We start from the raw sequence: 20778 nt of genomic DNA, 5'->3' as shown, positions 1-20778 counted from the left end.
CCATGGGATTTCCCAGGCCAGAATACTGGAATGGGTTGCCATTTCCTTCTCCAGGGGATCTTCCCTATGCAGGGATCAAACCTGCATCTCCTGCACTGGCAGGCAGTTTCTTTACCACTGAGCCCCCTGGGAAGCCCATGGTCCAGGTACTAGGGGCAAATATGGGCAGAAGGAGTCAGTGACCAAAAATAACCAGGAGAGGTCAAAACCAAAGAAGACACTTAACAGAATTAGGGGAGTGAGGGCACATACAAAGTAGAAGGACAGGCATTTGAAATGTTAGGGGTAGATCTATGGTAGGTGATGACGTGACCTTATGACTACTGTTGCCATGGTGATATTCACATAACAGCGCACAGTAGATGGGCCACCCACACATTCAAATCCCCGAGGAAGACAAAGTAGTCAGACTCTGACTCTTCTGTGAGAGTCATTAACATAGAGAGAGGGAAAGGGAAAGCAGGTGACTGAATGTTGATTAGAGGATATGTGATTGAAATTCTTGAGTTTCAAATGATAAGGGGCTTTTAACTGAGGACTGCTGAACAGCGGTCTTGAAGTAGCCAAGAAAATACTGAACTCTATATACCTGCTGGGGGTGGGGGGCTTCCCTAGTGGCTCAATGGTAAAGAATCTGCCTCCAATGCAGGAGATGGATGTGGGTTCGATCCCTGGGTCAGGAAGATCCCCTGGAGAAAGAAATGGCAACCCATTCCAGTCTTCTTGCCTGGGAAATTCCATGCACACAGAAGCCTGGCAGGTTATAGCCCATGGGGTCCCAGAAAGAGTCAGACACGCCTTAGCAACTAAACAACAACATGCACCTTCAGATCATGAACCAGAAGAGAGGCAGAAAAATTAATGTCAATTACTTGAAGGTTTCCAGGAACATAATATACCAGTAAAAGTATCAGGTTTCTTCTGCTACAGTGAAAACGTAGAAGGTTCTCAGAAAAGGTAAAGATTACAATGAGTGTTACTAACAATAGAATAAGTATGATAGCACCAGGATTTGATAAGTAAACATAAACAAAGATGGGTAAAAGCTGAGACCAACAGAGAAAGCATGCATAATCAGATTGGCTGGAAGGCTGCCTAGGATAAATGATTATATGAATGAAGAAAGCTAAAAGTGCCATGTGTCTTTAATACACACAGAGATCATAATGACTTCATAAAGTCTTTAAGACTATAAAATTGTTCTTAAAACTTCAGGACAGAGGCTCAGGTGTCCTACGGCATCAAGAACCAACCCCAAAATGAAGAGTCTGGAGTTTAGTAGGGGAACATGGGGTAGAAATTCATGGATAGCAACTATGATACTTCTGTAGTCTTTCGAGATGATTTTGTACCATTTTACCTGAAAGAAGAGAATAGCCTCTAGAATTAATCATTCTCATTTATACATTTCCTTCAGTCAAAATATTTTATGGGGACCTCCCTGGTGGTCCAGTGGCTAAGAATCCACCTTGCTATGCAGGGGACAAGAGTTTGATCCCTGGTCCAGGAACTAAGATCTCACATGCTTTGAGGCAACTACCGAGTTGCTACCCCCACATCACAACTACCGAGTCTACGCACCACAGCTAGAGAGTCCTTGCACCACACAAAGAATCCCACGTGTCGTGACGAAGACCCCGCGTAGTGCAACTAAGACCCGACACAGTCTAATCAATCAGTTAATTTTTTAAAAGAAGTTAAAATGAACAATTCAAGTAAAACACTTTATGAATTTTTCTTAAAGCACATCCTTTAATTAATTGGGTGGTCAACTCTACTTAGCAATCCAGGGAACAGGGATGTGTGATGTGATCCTGCCTGGGAAGAACGCAGACTGAGGAGACGTGTGTGTGTGTGTGTGTGTGTGTGAGTGTGTGTGTGTGTGTGTGCGTGAGTGTGTGTATGTGTGTGAGTGTGTGTGTATGTGTGTGAGTGTGTGTATGTGTGTATGTGTGTATGTGTGTGTGGACAGCATACTTCGTGGTATCTGGGCTATTTTCTAGGTTAACAATAAAAAGCTAGAGAACAGAAATGTTTCAAAAATATGTCGCCTCCTTTTGAATAATTCCAAAGTAACATCACAGTTTACAATACACATTGGAGGCATGAAATCTTTCAATATGTCCAGAAATAGAGCCATGTCAAAAAGTTACAGAGAGAAAATGGAAAGTAATCATTAGAAAGATCTAAACAGGAGCTGAAGACCACTCCATGTCATGGCCCAGGTGTACTTCCAAGTACATTAAACTCCAAACACTATAGGAGAAGAGAACAGAAAATGAAAATTACAATATCCATATTCAACCAGGATGTATTCATACTTACATAAGTAACTATAAATACCTGAGATGAAAGACTTAATGACTTAAAAAGCACTTGGCCAGATTTCACTTACAAACACCATCAATGTAATCCTTCACAAGGTTTGCATCCGTCAATACCCAGAGGCCACACTCCTAGAAAGAATCATTTTAATTTTTTTTTAAATAAAAGTTTAAGCGCCCTCTAAATCGTCAGTTGCCTACACCCCTAATTCACTCTTGCTGTTTTGTTTTTGTGTCGCATGTGAAAATATCTCCCTTTGCTTTTTTAACTCTTGCTCATTTTTGAGAGTTTAAATACATACATGAGTATACAGCCTGTCACAACGAGACACACAGACACACACACAAGCACATAAACACACATTCTCACATGCAGAAAGAGCTATTTCAAAGTTAAGGAAAGTGATATAAAAGAAAGAAATTACTTGTTTAATGGTAATTCCATTATTTCTCTAATGATGAATTTACTCATTTGCTTCTAAGACTTGAAGGATGACCATCTTTCAATTTCAAATTACACTTATATAACACACTGCACTTCAGCAACACATTTAAGAGGTTAGCATTTCATAATTCAGATCATTAATTCTGAAATCAGTTTTACAGCAGTAAATATATTAATATCTTTTCAAATTATATAGCAAACTAAACATACCTGAAAGACTGCAAAAGAATTCATGAACATGCCTAAATAATATCCTGTGTTATAAAGTTCCAATTCATGGACCACCTAAGAAGATAAAGTATACAGAATGAAAGCACTCATGTCAGTGTGTTCTGCCCTCTCAACGTTTCTGATACGTACCGTGAATAACAGACAGGTACACATGCTTATCAAATGTGCTACATCAAACAGACCACATGCTTTTCAAATTTGAAAATGACACAAACGGAGGAATAATGAAAATGTCAATGGCATGTTCACAATTCGTCAGCCAAAAATACACCTCTTCTTTAAACTTATTTTTATTCTGTTCAGTAATCAAGAGTTCCTCAGAAGTATGGGCTTGTTGACAAAGCCAACACGTGGAGATCAGCATTTAAAATGACTCACACTTTTGACAAAGATAAATAGGGTCAATGTGATGGTTAACAAAGACCTTAAAAAATATCAGTTAAGAATCTGAGTCAGTTCTGGTGAGGTGGATGAACCTAGAGCCAGTTATACAGAGTGAAGTTAAGTCAGAAAGAGAAAAATTAATTAATGTGTATTTATGAAATCTAGAAAAATGCTACTGATGAACCCATTTGCAGAGCAGGAATAGAGATGCAGACACAGAGAACAGATTTGTAGACACAGTGGGAAAAGGTGAGAGTGAGATAAATTGAAAGAGTAGCTTTGAAACATATACATAACCATGTTAAAACAGATCGCTAACGGAAGTTTCTGTATAACACAGGGAGCTTAACCAAGTGCTCTGTGATGACCTAGAGGGGTGGACAGGGGCATGCGGTGCGAGGGAGGTTCAAGAGGGAGGGAACACATGTATACTTATGGCTGATTCACGTTGTTGTACAGCAGAAACCAACACAACGTTATAAAACAATTATCCTTCAACTAAAAACAAATTTAAAAAACATTTTGCTAAGTGAAATAAAGCAGATACAAAAGGACAAATATTGCATGATTCCACTCATGTGAAATATCTAGAATAAGCAAATTCATAAGATCAGAATTTGCTTAGAGGTTACCCGTGTCGCAAAGGGAAGGAGGTAATGAAGAGTTACTGCTTCATGGTCACAGAGTCTCGATTTAGAATGATGAAAATTTTGGAAATAAACAGTGATGATGGTTGTACAATATTATTAATAATTAATGCCACTGAACTATACTTTTAAAAATGGTTAAAATGGAAAATTTCATGTTATATATATTTTACTATGGTAAAAAAAAAGTTAGGATATTATAACCTTTTAGTTAGTAGTTTGATACATTTACCTCAATTACATTAGCATTAAGATTGGGAAGTTAAGACAGGGAAAAGAATTATGGAAGATTCTAAGTTTAAAAACATATCAAGTTTAACATTAAACACCCAAACCACTGCTTCTGCTTTACTAACAAGAGCACTGCCACACCCATGGTAAGGAAACATGATGTTAGAATAGGCATCAAGAAGAAAGCAACAGAATGAGACAACAGAAAATTCCATAATATCTCAACAAGCTGGCCAATACAGTTAGCCCAACTAATGAAGCCAGAGACAGACAGGATGGAGAGGAAAGGTTTTCATTCCATAACTCAAACTCTGCCACAGAAGACCTATATGTGCAATGCAGGTGTCAATCAATGGAATTTTCTAGGAAGAAGCATCTCTTGCATGAGGAAGAGAGATGCTCTTTTTCTCACTGGTTCAGTGAGAAAGCTGCAGCAAGGGAAGTCTGCTATCTGCAGATTAGTCTTGGAAGATCTAAGACACTTAAATTATTCCTAGGCATTCACAAGTTTCTGGATAGCATATATAAATTTAACAAAAATGAAAGAAAGGAAAATGGTCCATTATCATAGGCTCCTGACTCCTTCCTCTAGAGCCAACACTCGAGAAATATGAAAAGCAAGCAAGAAACTTATATGAGTAGAACAAGAAAACCCTCGGAAGAGCAAAGGGTATCTCCAGTTGGGGTGTTGGAGGAAGTAGATGGCAGAAAGCTGATACATGCAACAGGCTGGAAGAGGCTTTTAAATTCTACCTGTGCTTCTCTTCAGGAGGTAGCCTTAGGACAATCATTCCTGGCAATTCACTGCCAAAACCAGCAGGCAGCAGGCAGGCAGTCCGCTAATGATACCAGGATAATAATGGCCAGGATAATACCAAGTCAGCACCTCTGCCCTTCTGGTGTGAAAGAACCAGGAAACATTTAGACAGACCGCTGGCCTTCAAGCATTCACTTTTCCTCCCCTCCTCATCCCACCCCTCCGAGCTGGTGGGTCATCACCTCAGGAGACTACCTCTTCCTGGGCTGCTTTTCCCGAGGAGGTTAAAAATGAACCATCAGTGGAAGGGGGCAGCACACAGGGAGAATCAAGAGTAGTTCTCTAGTCCCTGAAGCTCAACCTGTCCCCTCTCTTTAAACTGACAAGAGTTACATGGGTTGGAGCCTGGTGTTCAGCTTCCCCAACAGACAGAACAGCTGCCAAATCAACTAGATATCCAACTAGATATCCAAACTATATCCAACAAGTATAGTTTCCATAAAAGACATCCAACTGGACCACATACTGAAAAGTCAGCTCAAGAATTTAAAATAAACACAGTAAATACAGACAAGGGAAAATATTAGCAATATAAAACAAGGAAAAAAACAAGTGAAAATAATAATTAACAACATAATAGCTGATATAAAAGCAGGATATCTACCAACTGAAAGAGTCAACTGAGGAACTCACCCAAACAAATACAGACAAGACAGATGAAAGAGACAAAAAAAGCATAAGAAATACGGAGGGAAAAAAGTAGAAGTGCTAATATCTGCCAATCTCTGAAGAGGAGAAGAAGTGGAAAGAAGAGGAACTATAGGAAGAAATAATTTCCAGAATAAAAAAATTAAGGGACAGCATAGACTGAACAAGCAATTCGTTATGACAAAGAACTAAAATTCTATACAACAGCAACATGATCTGGCCAGGGCTGGGGAAGGAGATGGGGACAGGGAGAGACAAAAAGAATGTGTAAGAATATGAGGGCACACCAAAATGCTTGACTTGTCAGATAAAGATACAAAGAAAATCAATAAGGATAAAAAAAATATGAGCAAATTCATGAGACAAGGACATCTATCCTGTGAACAAAAATAGAATGTGTAACTTCCAAAACCATGGAAAGAAGAATGAAAAGAAACGAAAAGGAAGTCGACTAAATTATCAAATAAAAAAGCAGAAATAAGTCCTAATTAGAACAAGGACTAATTTGTAAATGGGTTAAATAAGTTTATTAAGATACTGTCAGATTAGACTTTTTTAAAGAAAAGCAAAATACAATAATATACTGTCTGCAAGATATACTTAAAAACTTAAAGAGGGTTGAAAATAAAATGATGGAAAAACATACCAGTCAAGTGTGAAACAAAAGAAGGCTGGGATAGCAATCTTATATATGACAGGATTTAATGTAAATGCACAGTGAGATATAGAGACAGACACTCAGGGAGAGCACATGTGCGTGTATTTCTGTGTGTCCACATATATATGGAAGAAAAAATGAAATAATGTATTTATTAAGATATTTAGCAAGTTGTAAAATGAAAGATACTATCATCAGTTAAATCAAGTGCAAAATGCTATAGATTTTTTAGAATAAATGAATTTAAGTAAAGTCAAGAGAAAAAAAGTGACTGATGGGTTTTAAAGGTTTTTTTACTTTTAAAGACACAATGGAGTATTACTCAGCCATTAAAAGGAATACATTTGAATCACTTCTAATGAGGTAGATGAAACTGGAGCCGATTATACAGAGTGAAATAAGCCAGAAAGAAAAACACCAATACAGTATACTAACACATATATATGGAATTTAGAAAGATGGTAACAATAACCCTGTATGCGAGAGAGCAAAAGAGACACAGATGTATAGAACAGTCTTTTGGACTCTGTAGGAGGAGAGGGTGGGATGATTTGGGAGAATGGCATTGAAACATGTATAATATCATATAAGAAATGAATCATCAGTCTAGGTTCGATGCAGGATACAGGATACTTGGGGTTGGTGCACTGACCCAGAGAGATGGTATGGGGAGGGAGGTGGGAGCGGGGTTCAGGATTGGGAACACGTGCACACCCATGGTGGAGTCATGTTGATGTATGCCAAAACCAATATAGAATTGTAAAGTAAAATAAAGTTAAAAAAAATTTTAATAAAAAAATAAAAATTTTAAAAAATGAGAAAAATTTGCTGGATAGGCTGAAGAAAAACACATAATTTTTCTCAAATGGACTGATTTTACAACAATATGTCCAAACTAGCCTATACACATATATCTTTCTTCCTGAAGTGCTGTTAATTGCTGTAGTTAATCAATCAATGGATATAGTTCATGCAGTCTACATTTCTACTGCCAAGGATATATAAGGACTTACAAATAAAAATTAAATGACTGATGAATAGGGGATTAGCTGATGTAACACTAGATGTTCATATATTTCTTGACTTGTACGTTTTCTGAAGATTAACATGATTTCACTCCCTCAACCTACTATAAGTTCCTGATTCAGTGAGGACTGTAATTATTCATAACCATCATGTATAACCAAAATATAAAGTATTTTACAATTACCTAAAGCTCTCTCCAGTGTCATTCATAAATGTGCAAGTCCAATTGCTGGTACTTTCTCAAGTGTCTTCAGTTAAAATATAGTTTGAAAATGAGGGGAAACTTTAGGTGACAATTTTCATGTAAGACGGCAAAGACAGTTGACCACAATAGGCTCTTTCCAACATGACAATTGGAATGCAGATCCCTTTCATTCAGAAGCTTTGCTATTACTGACTTATACTTGAAAAATGAAATTTCGTTTAAAACTTGGAAGCAACACAGTAAAGTTTCTTTTTTTTCTCTTTCAATGTGTATTTTTGTAATGAAAAAAATGGCTAAACTCACATTTTCCATTGTAATATCATTTGAGACATTCATCAGATTCACACTCTTGTCGACAGCTACAATACCCACTGTTGAGTCTGGCTGTGTCACAGAGATCCTAAGAGAGACTTTCTCAGATGGTTCAGCATTGGCTTTACTCCAGAACAGCTGTATCTAAGAAAGTGAAAAAGCAGTACTGATAGAATACACTTTTTTAAAGCACCTCATGTCTTATTAATAGCAGATCAATGACAAAATCTAGCAAAGTCTACACTTGTGTTGGCCAGGGACATTCCAAAACCATACACAAGTCTTCTCCGGGGAAAGGAGTAAAAACAAACTTTACTCCCACAGTGTTCTCAAGTCATGGAACCTCTCACTGGGGTACATATCAAAGTTTTCCTTCACTTCTCTACCCTTCTCCTTCCCTTTCTCCGTCTCCCACCCCACAGCTGCTAGCCGGTACTGAAGAGAAGACAGCGTCTGCCATACGTGGGGAGGGTCAGTATCCATGAGCGAGTACAGGAACGTGCCTGCATGTTGGCCACCTGGACTCAGAAGTGAAAGCCTGCAAGTAAGAGGCCCTGGGGACACACAGAACTGCCTGCGCTGGGTGGGGGTGCCTTTCCCCAGGAGGAGGCCCTCAGACCAACACCAGTCAGGCCCACTGCTCTGTGCCTCGATGGCTGCCTCAGCTTGCTGTCATTAACCCTCAGCAAAGCATAGTCCTACTGGCACTGCTTAAAGAGCATCAATCCTCTCACCCAGGGCTGGACCTAACGGCTTTGTCAGAAGGCTTCTTTCTCCTAGGAATGATCATCTTGCCCAGCTCTACTCCAACAATCCCATGCCCCAGTGGCTGTACCACCTGATTAAGATGGCCTTAATGAACCCCTCAGCTTACCTGAGCGTTAGACAGGGTTCTACCTGACATTAACCACCTGCTTTCCCTTTCCTTAGAAAATCTGCAATTGTAAATGTATTCTCTGCTCCTTTAAGATATAAACCTTTTCCCAGCTTCCTGCTAGTTCTACCAGCAGAAATGTCTTTCTCAAAGATCTGGGATTCATCCTTTAGAAGTGTCATCATTCAGTCACTCAGTCATGTCCGACCCTTTGCAAGCCCATGGACTGCAGCACGCCAGGCTTCCCTGGCCTACACAATCTCCCTGAGTTTACTCAAACTCATGCCCATTGAGTCAGTGATGCCATCCAACCATTTCATCCTCTGTTGTCCTCTTCTCCTCCTGCCTTCAATCTTTCCCAGCATCAGGATCTTTTCCAATAAGTTAGCTCTTTGCATCAAGTGGCCAAAGTATTAGAGCTTCAGCTTCAGCATCAGTCCTTCCAATGAATATTCAGGGTTGATTTCCTTTAGGATTGGCTGGTTTGATCTCCTTGCAGTCCAAGGGACTCCCAAGAGTCTTCTCCAATACCACAGTTTGAAAGTATCAATTCTTTGGTGCTCAGAATTTTTTATGGTCCAACTCTCACATCCATTGGGCCATATATCAACTTCCCAGGTGGCTCAGACAGTAAAGAATCCACCTGCAATGCGGGAGACCTGGATTTGATCCCTCAGCTGGGAAGATCCCCTGAAAGACACGGCAACCCAATCCAGTATTCTTGCCTGGAGAATCCCATGGACAGAGGAGCCTGGTGGGCTACATACAGTCCATGGGGTCACAAAGAGTCAGACACAACTGAGCAACTAACACTCTCACATCCATAGACTATATGGACCTTTATTAGCAAAGAAATGTCTCTGCTTTTTAATATGCTACTGAGGTTTGTCATAGCTTTTCTTCCAATGAACAAGCGTGTTTAGATCTCATGCAGTCACCATCTGCAGTTATTTTGGAGCCCAAGAAAATCAGTCTGTTGCTGTTTCCATTGTTTCCCCATCTATTTGCCATGAAGTGATGGGACTGGTTGCCATGATCTTAGTTTTCTGAATGCTGAGTTTTAAGCCAGCTTTTTTCACTTTGAAGTGTTAATCATCAAGAAAGAGCCTTGATTGATTTCCCAGTCTCTGTGGGCGAATAGGAGCCTAACTTACAAACTCACAGATGGCCTGCTCATATTGACCAATCCCTCCCCCAATGTCCTCCAGTACTTTTACATTAATTCACCCCAGTATTTAAAAACCTCCCTGCCTTCTGTTTCAGTGGAGTTGAGTTCAGTCTCTCTCCCCTATTGCAATGGTCTTAAATGAAGTCTTCCTTGCCTGTTTAACAATCTTTTTTTCATATGCCTCTTGAGCCACTGGGTCAGGTTTACTCTTCTCCACTCTATCTTAAATAAGGTGAAAGGGGAACTTACAATATGCAAACTTTGCACTTCTCACTCTTTACTCTGCACCTCAGTGACTCCATAGCTCCAAACTGCACTTCTGTGCAGACAATTTCTAAAACTACATCTCTTGCCCCCTACATCCCACTCATTTATTCCACAGTCATTACTGAACATCCACAAAGATTCATTAATTTTCTCGTGTTTAAACATATTTTATTTCCAAATATATAATTTCTTTTGGAGTAAATATGGTAAACATTATCATATAAAAATTAAAGAATTATCTTTGCAAACACAACCAAAACTAATTTCTTATCACTCATACCTAAGAAGTTTCTTGGAAGTATGCTATTTATACACTCTGTTTCCTCAAAGCTTCTTACACAGTAACATTTTTTAGAACCTGCTCTCACCTTCAGAGATGTATGCCTCCAGGTTTAAGTCTTACTCCTACTTTAAAATTTGCCTTTCTCAGATTAATGGAGTCACTTGAAGTCTAAAATTGTGCTCTGAAACTAACAGAATACAACACTGTTTTTTTTTTTAATTCTTTTCATAAGACAGAAAATAAGTTTGTTTTATATTTTGACAATAAAAATTAGAGTCAATATTTCTCAATAAAAAAGGCATGGATTACGACTTCTACTTCTTAAAATTTTTAAAATATTAAGGGAGAAGATGCTACCAGAAGAAGTATACTCTACAAATCATTACTTTAAAATAATGATTATTTAAATATGCATGAGATAACTGAACTCCACCTGTCAATCTTACAATTAGGTTACTTCTCAGAGTTGGGGCCCAGGGGGGTTTCCAACACAAGCTATACACCTTAGGTTATTAAAAAATCACTGCTGCTGCTGCTAAGTCGCTTCAGTCGTGTCCAACTCTGTGAGACCCCATAAACGGCAGCCCACCAGGCCGGGGTTCTCCAGGCAAGAACACTGGAGTGGGTTCCCATTTCCTTCTCCAATGCATGAAAGTAAAAAGTGAAAGTGAAGTCGTTCAGTCCTGTCCGACTCTTAGCGACCCCATGGACTGTAGCCTACCAGGCTCCTCTGTCCATGGGATTTTCCAGCAAGAGTACTGGAGTGGGGTGCCATTGCCTTCTCCAATGCATGCACGCATGCTAAGTTGCTTCTGCTGTGGGCCTGATATATCTAAGACTAATTAGAGTTCTCGAAAGTGAGATGAGAATGGAGGAATAGAGAAATATTTTAAAATATCATTTTGGGGATGTAGGAAAAAAAAAATCACTGATGTGTTTGGAGACCAAACTCTACAGAGATCTCCACATGTAAAGTAGCCAAGCTTATTGCAAATTTGTCCTGGGTTAGTCTCCAGGATGGTGAAATGGATAAACCAAAGCCCAGCTCTGCTTCCCCACAATACTGCAGATGGCCACACTCCCTCCTGAAGCCCTCACTTCACACCAGTATGAATACCACACAACTGTGATGGCCACACAACTCTGTGCCAGAGCAATACTGACTCCACCATTTGGAAAATCTTGAGAGGGCTTCATGGATTTGTATTAAAGTCTTAAAGCCAAGAATAATAATATACACAGAAGACCCATGTTGTCCAATCATTCCACGTGTGAAAACAGATATACAGTAATTAAATATGAAGAGTTTATCCATAGTTCTAGAAAAAAATATAAATTTCTAACCAATTTGTTTTAATGATCCTTTTCTAAAGAAACATTACATTTTACAGACTTTATGAAGTTTTGTTTTTAAACATTATTACCTTAAATCTTACCTTATTTTTAAAAACGAGCTGAACAGGAATTTTCAAAACATCATTTATAATTTCCCCATCATCTTCAATATAATACACAATGATACAGGCTTTGGGGGCCCAAGAATTTTCTGGTATTAAGGAAAAGGTTGTTGAATTTTGCTTGCCTACAGCCACCAACTGTCCCCTGGACACTACCTGAAAAGAAGAGTACACGAGTTTCATTTTATGCTAAAGATAATGAGAATCTCAAATCAGCTATGTTTTCATAATTTTAAGCATACAGACAAATTCTCGACTTAAGCCAACATCAAGTCCTTTTTGAATACACACACCACAAATAAACTTTCCTGACTAACACAGGGAGTATAAGCTGGTCATTAGAAAAGGATAAGATAAAGGAACCATAATTGAGGCAACAGCAACTTGACAGACAAGAATCTATTCTTGAGTTTAAGGAATGCAGAGCACCACTGAGAGAGCTGGATTAGCAAAATTACAAGGCTATGAGGAGCAATTTTTACTTGTTTTTTTCTTTACATTTTATAATTTTCTATAATGAACACAGGGCTTCCTGGTGGCTCAGACAGTAAAGAATCTACTTGCAATGCAGGAGACCCAGGTTCAATCCCCGGTCAGGAAGATCCCCTGGAGGAGGGAATGGCTACCCACTCCAGTATTCTTACCTGGAGAATTCCATGGACAAAGGAGTCTGGCTCTGGGGTACAGTCCATGGGGTCACAAAGAGTTAGACATGACTGAGCAACTAACACACACACACATAATGAACATATGTGGCTTACCTCATAAAAATATAAATTTTAAACATAATGCAAGGTGGTATCATTATTCATCTTAAGTTGGAAACACAAATATAAGTAAAGGAAGAAAAAAGATAGTTTGATTTCAGTATAAAATGGGCAGCTTAAAAAGGAATGAGACTGATTTACAGCAACATAGAACCACCTAGTATGATAAGTGAAATAAGTCAAAAAAAAACCATGTGATCTCTCTTCTATGTGGAATCCAAAATATGACACAAAGGACTACCCTGCTGGTCCAGAGTTAAGAATCTGCCTTCCGATGCAAGGGATACAGGTTTGATCCCTGGTCTGGGAAAATTCTGCATGCCAAGGAGCAACTACACCTGAGCTGCAGCTGCTGAGCCCATGCACCTAGAGCCGGGGCTCTATAACAAGAGAAGCCACCGTAATGAAAAGCCCAAGAGCTGCAGGGACAGTAGCCCCCCTCTCACCGGAACTACAGAAAGCCCGCGCACAGCAACAAAGACCCAGCATAGCCAAAAATAAACACACAATTTTTTAAAAAATTTAAAAAGAAACGGAAACAAACTCACAGACATAGAGAAGAGCCTTGAGGTTGCCAAGGGGGCGGGAGGACAGAAGGGGGATGGGCTGGGAGGCTGGGCTGCAAACTACCATGTGTAAGATGGTAAACAACAAGGACCTACACTATAGCACAGGGAGCTATATTCAACATACCATAATTCTCCATGATGCAAAAGGAATAAAACGCAAAGTAAATTTATACACAACTTAGACATAGAAAACTCTGTAAGAACGTATATAAATATTACATCCTGCACATGTATAATATGTATTAAGATATGTTTTTTGAAGTATGAGGCTGAATTTTAAAAATCAGTAAGTTCAGTTTAAACATAAGATAGACACTATTTCAGATGATTCTACAATAGGTCATAAATTTAGATTAGGTAAGAGATTACCAGGGCTTCCCTAGAGGCTCAGTAGTGAAGAATCTACCTGCCAATGCAGGAAACATGGGTTCGATCCCTGGTCGGGGAACATTCTGCAACCTGTGGAGCAACTAAGCCTGTGAACCACAACTACTGAGCCTGTGCTCCAGAATCTGGGAGCTGCAACTACTGAGCAAGTCCGTGCACCCTAGAGCCTGTGCTGAGCAACAAGAGAAGCCGCCGCGATAAGAAGCCCCCGCTCTCTGCAACTAAAGAAAGGCCCTCACAGCAACCAAGACCCAGGATAGTCAAAAATTAACTTAAAAATAAAGGAAATTATTTTTAAAAAGAGATTACCATGTAACTTAACTCCTTCAATTGCTTGTTGCCAGTAACCACCAATTCAAATGGTGATCCCACCTAGAAAAAAATTTTTAATTAATATATACATATCAATGTCAAGACAGTTCAATTATATTATAATTAACGAATGATTGCAAGCATTACCTTTACATTTTCATCTTTTACTTTTAGCTGGATGTAGGTTTTACTAGGAGACTTAAACATACCATGAACTGCCATGTTACTCACACTATCGAGAAAAGAGGCCTGTAACAAAAGAAAAGGGAGACACAAAGTTCCATCTTTATAAGCCTCAGGATAAGGAATGTGACCTGGCTGGACAATCAGTGAAAGGCAAATTCACTTTCACTTTTCTTCACACAGCAAGCAATATATGCCCCAGACACTGGATCGTCATCATTCTGCAGATTATACTGTAAAGAAACCGACAGCCCTAAAACGTGTCAGATGGTCTTCACCACCATCATCTAAGAGGAAAAAGCACAGTCCTAACTTATTTCCAGAACAAAGGTGTGTTCTCAGGAAACACGGTGAGACGAGAGAAGGAAATGGAAAAAGAATCCTTTCTTCTCCCCACAGCACAGCAAGCAACCAAGTCAGCTCACTCAGTCCACCACTGGGGAGAGGAAAGCCCAGAGGCCACACTGCAGCAGGGCTGAGTAACCCAGAGAGAGGCGGGGGGGATGGCTGAGGAGTCTCAGCTCAGCAGCAAGGGGTAAATGTAAAAATATATGTATTCCCCTTTCATTTGCAGCTCCTGCCAAAATACAATTCCACATGATGGAAAAGTACCTAGCCTAGGAGTGGGGGGTGCTTCTCCATCACTATTTTACTGTCCTCTTCAAAATGAATTTACAAGGAAGCATTCAGTCTAACTCAGCAACAGCTATTAAATCCCTTGTAATCCTTTCTCCTGCTCTTTTAAATAAAAATATGTGTCCCCTTCCTGTGCACTTTAACCTCCCAACAAGTTGAGTGCCCACCACCAGACTGCAATTTTAATGTTGCTGTTGCAGTAACATAATGATGGGAAACAGTGGCACCTTCACTTGTAGCTCGCTGGAATCATCCAGGATTGGGAATTCAGTCTTGAAGATTCCATTTGCGGGGACAGTATGATTTATGATCTGGACAGCCCCTACTTCCTGATTTTGAGTGTCCCATCTGCTCCAGTACTCAGTATAGTTTCTCTGAGTCACCATTAAGACTACATTATTTCTTCTTTCTTCAGGAGTCAGCTGATGACCATCAGAACGGGTTATCTTCACCTAATTGTCAAAAGAAAACACTGAAATCAGGTAAACAACAGAAGCAAAGGGTTTAAGTTTAACTGAATCCAGTTTCTATCTGTGCTGTTCCCATGAACCTGAGCTCTCAAAAGTCATCAGCAGTTCCCCTAACTTCCAGGTTCAGAGGTCTCTCCAGGCAGCCTCCACTCCACTTCTTTTGCCTTCCATGGCTCCACAACAACCTCCTTCACTCCACATCCGTTTCTTCATCATATCAGTGTCCTTTTTTGTTCCCCTTCCCTCTCTCGAATTGTGGGAATTTGTCAAAGCCTCGTTATCGTTTACCCTCAAAGGTCTCAGCACTCCTGCTGCCATCCTGACCTGGCTCCGGAACTCACACTCAGTACCTCCAAGCCCTCAAGGAAATTTCTACCTGCACATCCCTGTTGTCTCAAACTCAACACATCTAAAACTGGGAAACCAACTTGCCTTTCCCGTTTATACTAATAACACAGTTCTCCCTTACTTAACATCTGTGCATTGCCCCTCTCTCTCCCCACCTTCCAAATCTGATGCCTACCAAGTCCTAAACATCTTTTACAAGCTGTCCACCCACATCTACCACCCCGGGGCTCCTGATGGCCTCATGCCAGGGCTACTGCCCTCCTCCCACACACAGACCCCACCAGTCACCCTGGAACCCAGCTTTTGCCACATCCCTCCCACATTCATGAGGCTCCAAGCTCTTCACTGTGCAGAGCACGTGGGACGTGGAGGACCCTCAGCAATCCCCGTGGAGCACGTGGGACATGGAGGACTCTCTGCAATCCCCGTGGAGCACGTGGAATGCAGAGGACCCTCAGCAATCCCCAGGGAGCATGTGGGACACGGAGGACCCTCAGCAATCCTCGTGGAGCACATGGGATGTGGAGGACCCTCTGCAATCCTCGTGGAGCACGTGGGATGTGGAGGACCCTCTCCACTCCCCAAGCTTCACCTCTTATTTCCTCTCTGTCAGCTCCCAGACATGAGCTCTCTGCGGCCACTGCCTAGGTCCAGTCACTGACACCTGACTGCACCCTGACTTGCCACCCAAAGCTCTTGCCTTACGTGTCTCAGCTCATAATGTTCCCCGCTCCCTACCCACACACCCAAACACTGAAAATGCTGCTGATCTTGTAACCAAGAGCCTAAATCTTCCCCTTCCAATGACCCCCACCCTATCTCACAGCCAACTCTTCTTCCCTGAACTCTCTGTCCCTCTGTTCATTTGGATGTTACCACGTGCAGATTCTTGGGTGACAATTTCTGCAGATTTCTTTTTAACTATCCTTTCAAACTGTCTGAATTATAAGATTGTTAAAATTAGGAGCTATCTAAAACTTTTTTTTTTCTCACTAGATCACCAGTTTATTGTAAAAGGATACTGAGCAAAATGAAAAGGATTGATGTTCAGGGCAAGGTACCAGGAAAGGACCCTCTCTGAGCAAATCTCCACAGTCACCAATCTGCAAACTCTAAAACTTGTCTTGATCTGCTCAACAAGAACTGACCCTTTGCTCTTTAAACCAGGGGCTAGCAAACTATGGCAGGCAGGAAGACCAAATCCAGTCTCTCTTAAGGTTTTACTGGAACATGGCCATCTCCTTTGGTTACCAAGGGGCTCTGGCTACTATCATGTTACAATGTCAGAGTTGCACAGATGTGACTGAAACCACCTGGCCCTCAAAGCTAAAAATACTATCTCGCCCTTTGCAGAAAACATTTGCCAGTTTTAAATCCCTGTAGAAATGTGTTCGTGACACATTTATCCTGCCTTGAATGACAGCTATGTGTGCATTCTCTTGCCATCACAAATACTGTGACTCCAGGACTGGAACTAGGGTCTTCTTCGGTCAGTGAGCCCCACCCAGGAGCATGCCTTGCAGACTGTCAAATTCACTTGGCCAATAAATGTTAACGCAATATTCTCTCAAAAAACTGAGACAGAATTGATCATTTTTTAACTTTTGCGGGCAGCCTGCAGCATGGGGATTCTTAGTTCCCCAGTCAGGGATTGAACCCACGCCCCTGCACTGGAAGGCAGAGTTTTAACCACTGGACTGCTGGAGAAGTCCCAGACTAGATGATCATCTTCAATGCTACATCTTAGACTAAAATTAGTCATAAAAATCAAATTGAGTGTTTAAAACTTCAAATCTGACATTTTGAAATTGAAATTTTTGGACTAGCATCTAAACCCTTCAATTAATTTCTAAATATCTATCATGTTACTTATTAAATATACTTTGAAGAAAATATATTCTGGAAACTACTTTTTAAAAATAAATTAGATAAAGGTCACTTGGAAACAATTCTGTGTGCCTCATATATCTAAAGGGGAAAAGTAATTTACTTTGGGCTTAAATTTTTTGAAAAGTACTAAAAGTACTCTCTCCCATCCTGTTTCACTAAACTGAACTTACTGCTTTAGACCATTATTAAACATGCCAACTTACAGTGGCTGTGAAGTTGAGAGATGGCTTCAAGACAGTAGCATAGTCAAAGAATTCAATGATGTAATCATGTTGCTTGAAAAATACATTGGAGCTTGCATTTCTTGAGATACCTGTTTTGGAAATTGCACCATTTAAACAGTAAAAGTAATATACAACCATCAGCTTCAATCCACCGTGTCTCTCCATCTGAGCTACTTCCCAAAGGGTTAGGATATCAGAGCACAGAAGCCTCTTTGGCTTGGCCACAAAAAGGAACATCACTTCTATTATGTCCTCTGGGGATCCCTCCTGAGTGCCTTCAGAGCCCCCCATCAATGACATGTGCACCCAAGGTCAGGCCACTGACAGAATAGTCTTTTTGTATTTCTGGGGATTGATGAAAGCCATTAAAACAGCAACAGAAAGATCCAAGTAATTAACCTTTATTTTATTATAATAATTAGCATGTTCATTTGAGGGCATTGTTGCCTAAAGATGCTATTTAATGCCGAAATTGTCATTAAAAGAGAAAATGGTCTAGGAGCAGGTGAGATTTCAGAGGATATTATTTAAAAGAAAGATAAAAGGAGGGTGGTTAGTCAGTTGAAAAGGTAGCCCTTTCCATGTAGTCTTCAGGTTGAAAAAAAGAGTAGAGATGGAAAAAATTATGAATACCTATCACAGGTGGTTGAAGCACAGTTGTTCAAGGAAAATAAGTTTCCCTTTCATTATGAAAATATTCTGCAAGTCAGACTAATATTTATGACAATTTCAGCATTAAACAGCATCTTTAGGTAACAATGCCCTCAAATGAACATGCTAATTATAATAAAAGATGATAGAGCAGCTCATCAAAGTCTACAAACCTGTAAGTGATTCTGTCACTGTGGCTATAATTTCTACCGGCCCAGGAGAAGACAGGTACATGTGTTCAGAAGGTCCATCCGAAAAATCCATTACCTTTTTCATCTCTTCATCATTAAAAGAGAAGTTTGCAGATCCATTTATCTGTTTTGTTAAAAAATTTTCAATTTCATTCTTCACTTTAGCACTTCAAATTTTAGAAATAAAATTCAAACTAAGTCACAACAATATAAAGGTTCTATTTTCACTTTAATTATTTTAATAAATAGGCAAATTCTCATTTGTCCAATGACAGAAAGCTCTTGATTTTCTCATGCTCAACTTTTTGTTAATTCGGTATAAAATCTTACTACTGGGGAATGTACACATAGCTTTTCCCCATTACAAGTTAAAAGATCTGCAAAAGTTACCTTCAATGTTTTTGTAATATTTTTCTTCACACCCCAGAAGGATAAAGGTAAAAATGTAAGTGTTAGGTCTCCTTTCACAGGCTTCCCATATGTATACCTGAAAAATAATAAACAGGACCTAACTTAAAAGAATCATATTTAAAACCATGCTCTTACTGAAAATTTTTAAAACCAAAACATAGGAATTTGCTTAATAAATGGTGATCCTTGATACTAAGTCTCCAAAATGGGAAGTTTTTTTATTACAATACCTCAGAACAGTTCACCACACACACACTTTACCCAGCCTTCTGGAGAAACTCTGATCATAACTAGAAATGATAGTTTCCTGTAGAAAGATTTCTTAAAAGATTATGAAAATCTTTTATTCTTTCTTAATCAGAAATCTGGACTGGCCCATTAACTGCATGCCCAGGAGATTCTATAACTTTTGAACATTTTAAAATGTTAGCTGAGATTGCATTTCACTGTGGCCCATTCCTACATGTTTCAATATTAACCATCAGGGTTTATTAGACCAACACAGGGCACCAAATGTGCTCATAGCTATTGAAAATTCACTTTTTGAAAGGAAATTTAAAATAAGAGCAATTTTTTTAAATCCATACGACCCAAATTATCTTCTTGAGTCAAGAAGATATCTCTCTTGCTGATTTGCATTCTACTTTTTAACTGTATCCTCTCTCATGATGGGAAAGTCTCTCCATGTAAAGGAGAGGCAGTCTTTGGTAAATCATTTTATTGTCAGAAAGCCTTCCATAAATGCACTTCCTGAGTCCCTTGCATTTCTATTATGAAATGCTCAGCCAAACATGAAAGCTAATTTTATTTTGCACTCTAAAAAAGTGACTGTTAACTCCTGCTTCCTGAATCCCTCATCTGGATCACAGAAAATATCCCCTGTCTGGATCAACTCAACTCAAAAACTGGTAATAAAATATACCATATTCCAAAATTAAGAAAAATAAAGCAGTCCATCTTCAAATGTACCACCCTTCCAAACAAAAACAATAAAGTTAGTGGAAACCCCCATAGCAATGTCAGCATCAAATTCATACATTCAAAACGGTTTGTAAAACCTAACTCTGCGTGTATCTTGTTAAAAATTAAATAAATGCGTAACTAGAACACCAGAACATCATATTTGAAAAGTTATATCACATGATAGTACAGGGAGCTGAGAATTCATACATTATTTAAAGTATTCTCAGACGCAAATACTTTTAATTTAAATGTGACATGGATTTAGCTTTTCAAGTCCCAAGCTGATTTATTGTGCTAAACAGAATATAGATACTTTAGGGAATAAACTAATCATTCAAAAAGTAACAGTTCAACAACTTTTAAAAAGTAAGTTCAAGATATTCTATGATATCATTAACCAAACAAGGATTTTTTTTTTCTAGAAAACAACCATAGCACAATAGGTTTACAAAATAATACCTAAAAAAAGTGAACCTATCATTATAATTCATATTTCTCCCCACCATTTTTTCCATGTCATTTCCAGGATACAAATATCTCATCAAATCATAACTACACTTTAATAAGCCTTAGATTATAAAAATAATATTTTTTAAGTTCTACTGTCCACAAGGATTATGGAAGTAACTAGATGTATGCTATGTTATTTTCTTTACAATACTCTTAAACCTACTATGATGAGAAGAAAGAATCTATTATTTATTTTAATGAGGTAGGAATAGTGAGCAGATGTTCACATCAAAGCAAATAAACAAATGCAGGTTTGTATTCATCTCAGCTAAAAATTTTTAAACTAAAA

At 39.2% G+C, this 20778-nt stretch overlaps 1 protein-coding gene across 1 annotated transcript in view; it reads right to left on the bottom strand.

The window, feature by feature from the left end:
• Window positions 1-20778, bottom strand: part of LOC120860411 (CD109 antigen) — a 143526-nt gene that overhangs the window by 55362 nt on the left and 67386 nt on the right. The window contains exons 8-17 of the mRNA XM_040236212.1: window positions 18996-19092; window positions 18588-18729; window positions 17743-17852; window positions 15059-15283; window positions 14160-14261; window positions 14010-14072; window positions 11957-12133; window positions 7920-8072; window positions 2980-3054; window positions 2396-2456 (exon numbers count right to left, since the gene is read on the bottom strand). Coding sequence (XP_040092146.1) covers window positions 2396-2456; window positions 2980-3054; window positions 7920-8072; window positions 11957-12133; window positions 14010-14072; window positions 14160-14261; window positions 15059-15283; window positions 17743-17852; window positions 18588-18729; window positions 18996-19092 — 1205 coding nt within the window. The remainder of the gene's footprint in view (window positions 1-2395; window positions 2457-2979; window positions 3055-7919; window positions 8073-11956; window positions 12134-14009; window positions 14073-14159; window positions 14262-15058; window positions 15284-17742; window positions 17853-18587; window positions 18730-18995; window positions 19093-20778) is intronic.

The sequence above is a fragment of the Oryx dammah genome, unplaced genomic scaffold, assembly GCF_014754425.2.
Source record: "Oryx dammah isolate SB20612 unplaced genomic scaffold, SCBI_Odam_1.1 HiC_scaffold_11072, whole genome shotgun sequence".
NCBI classification, from domain to species: domain Eukaryota; kingdom Metazoa; phylum Chordata; class Mammalia; order Artiodactyla; family Bovidae; genus Oryx; species Oryx dammah.
This window is presented reverse-complemented; position numbering and strand designations above follow the sequence as displayed.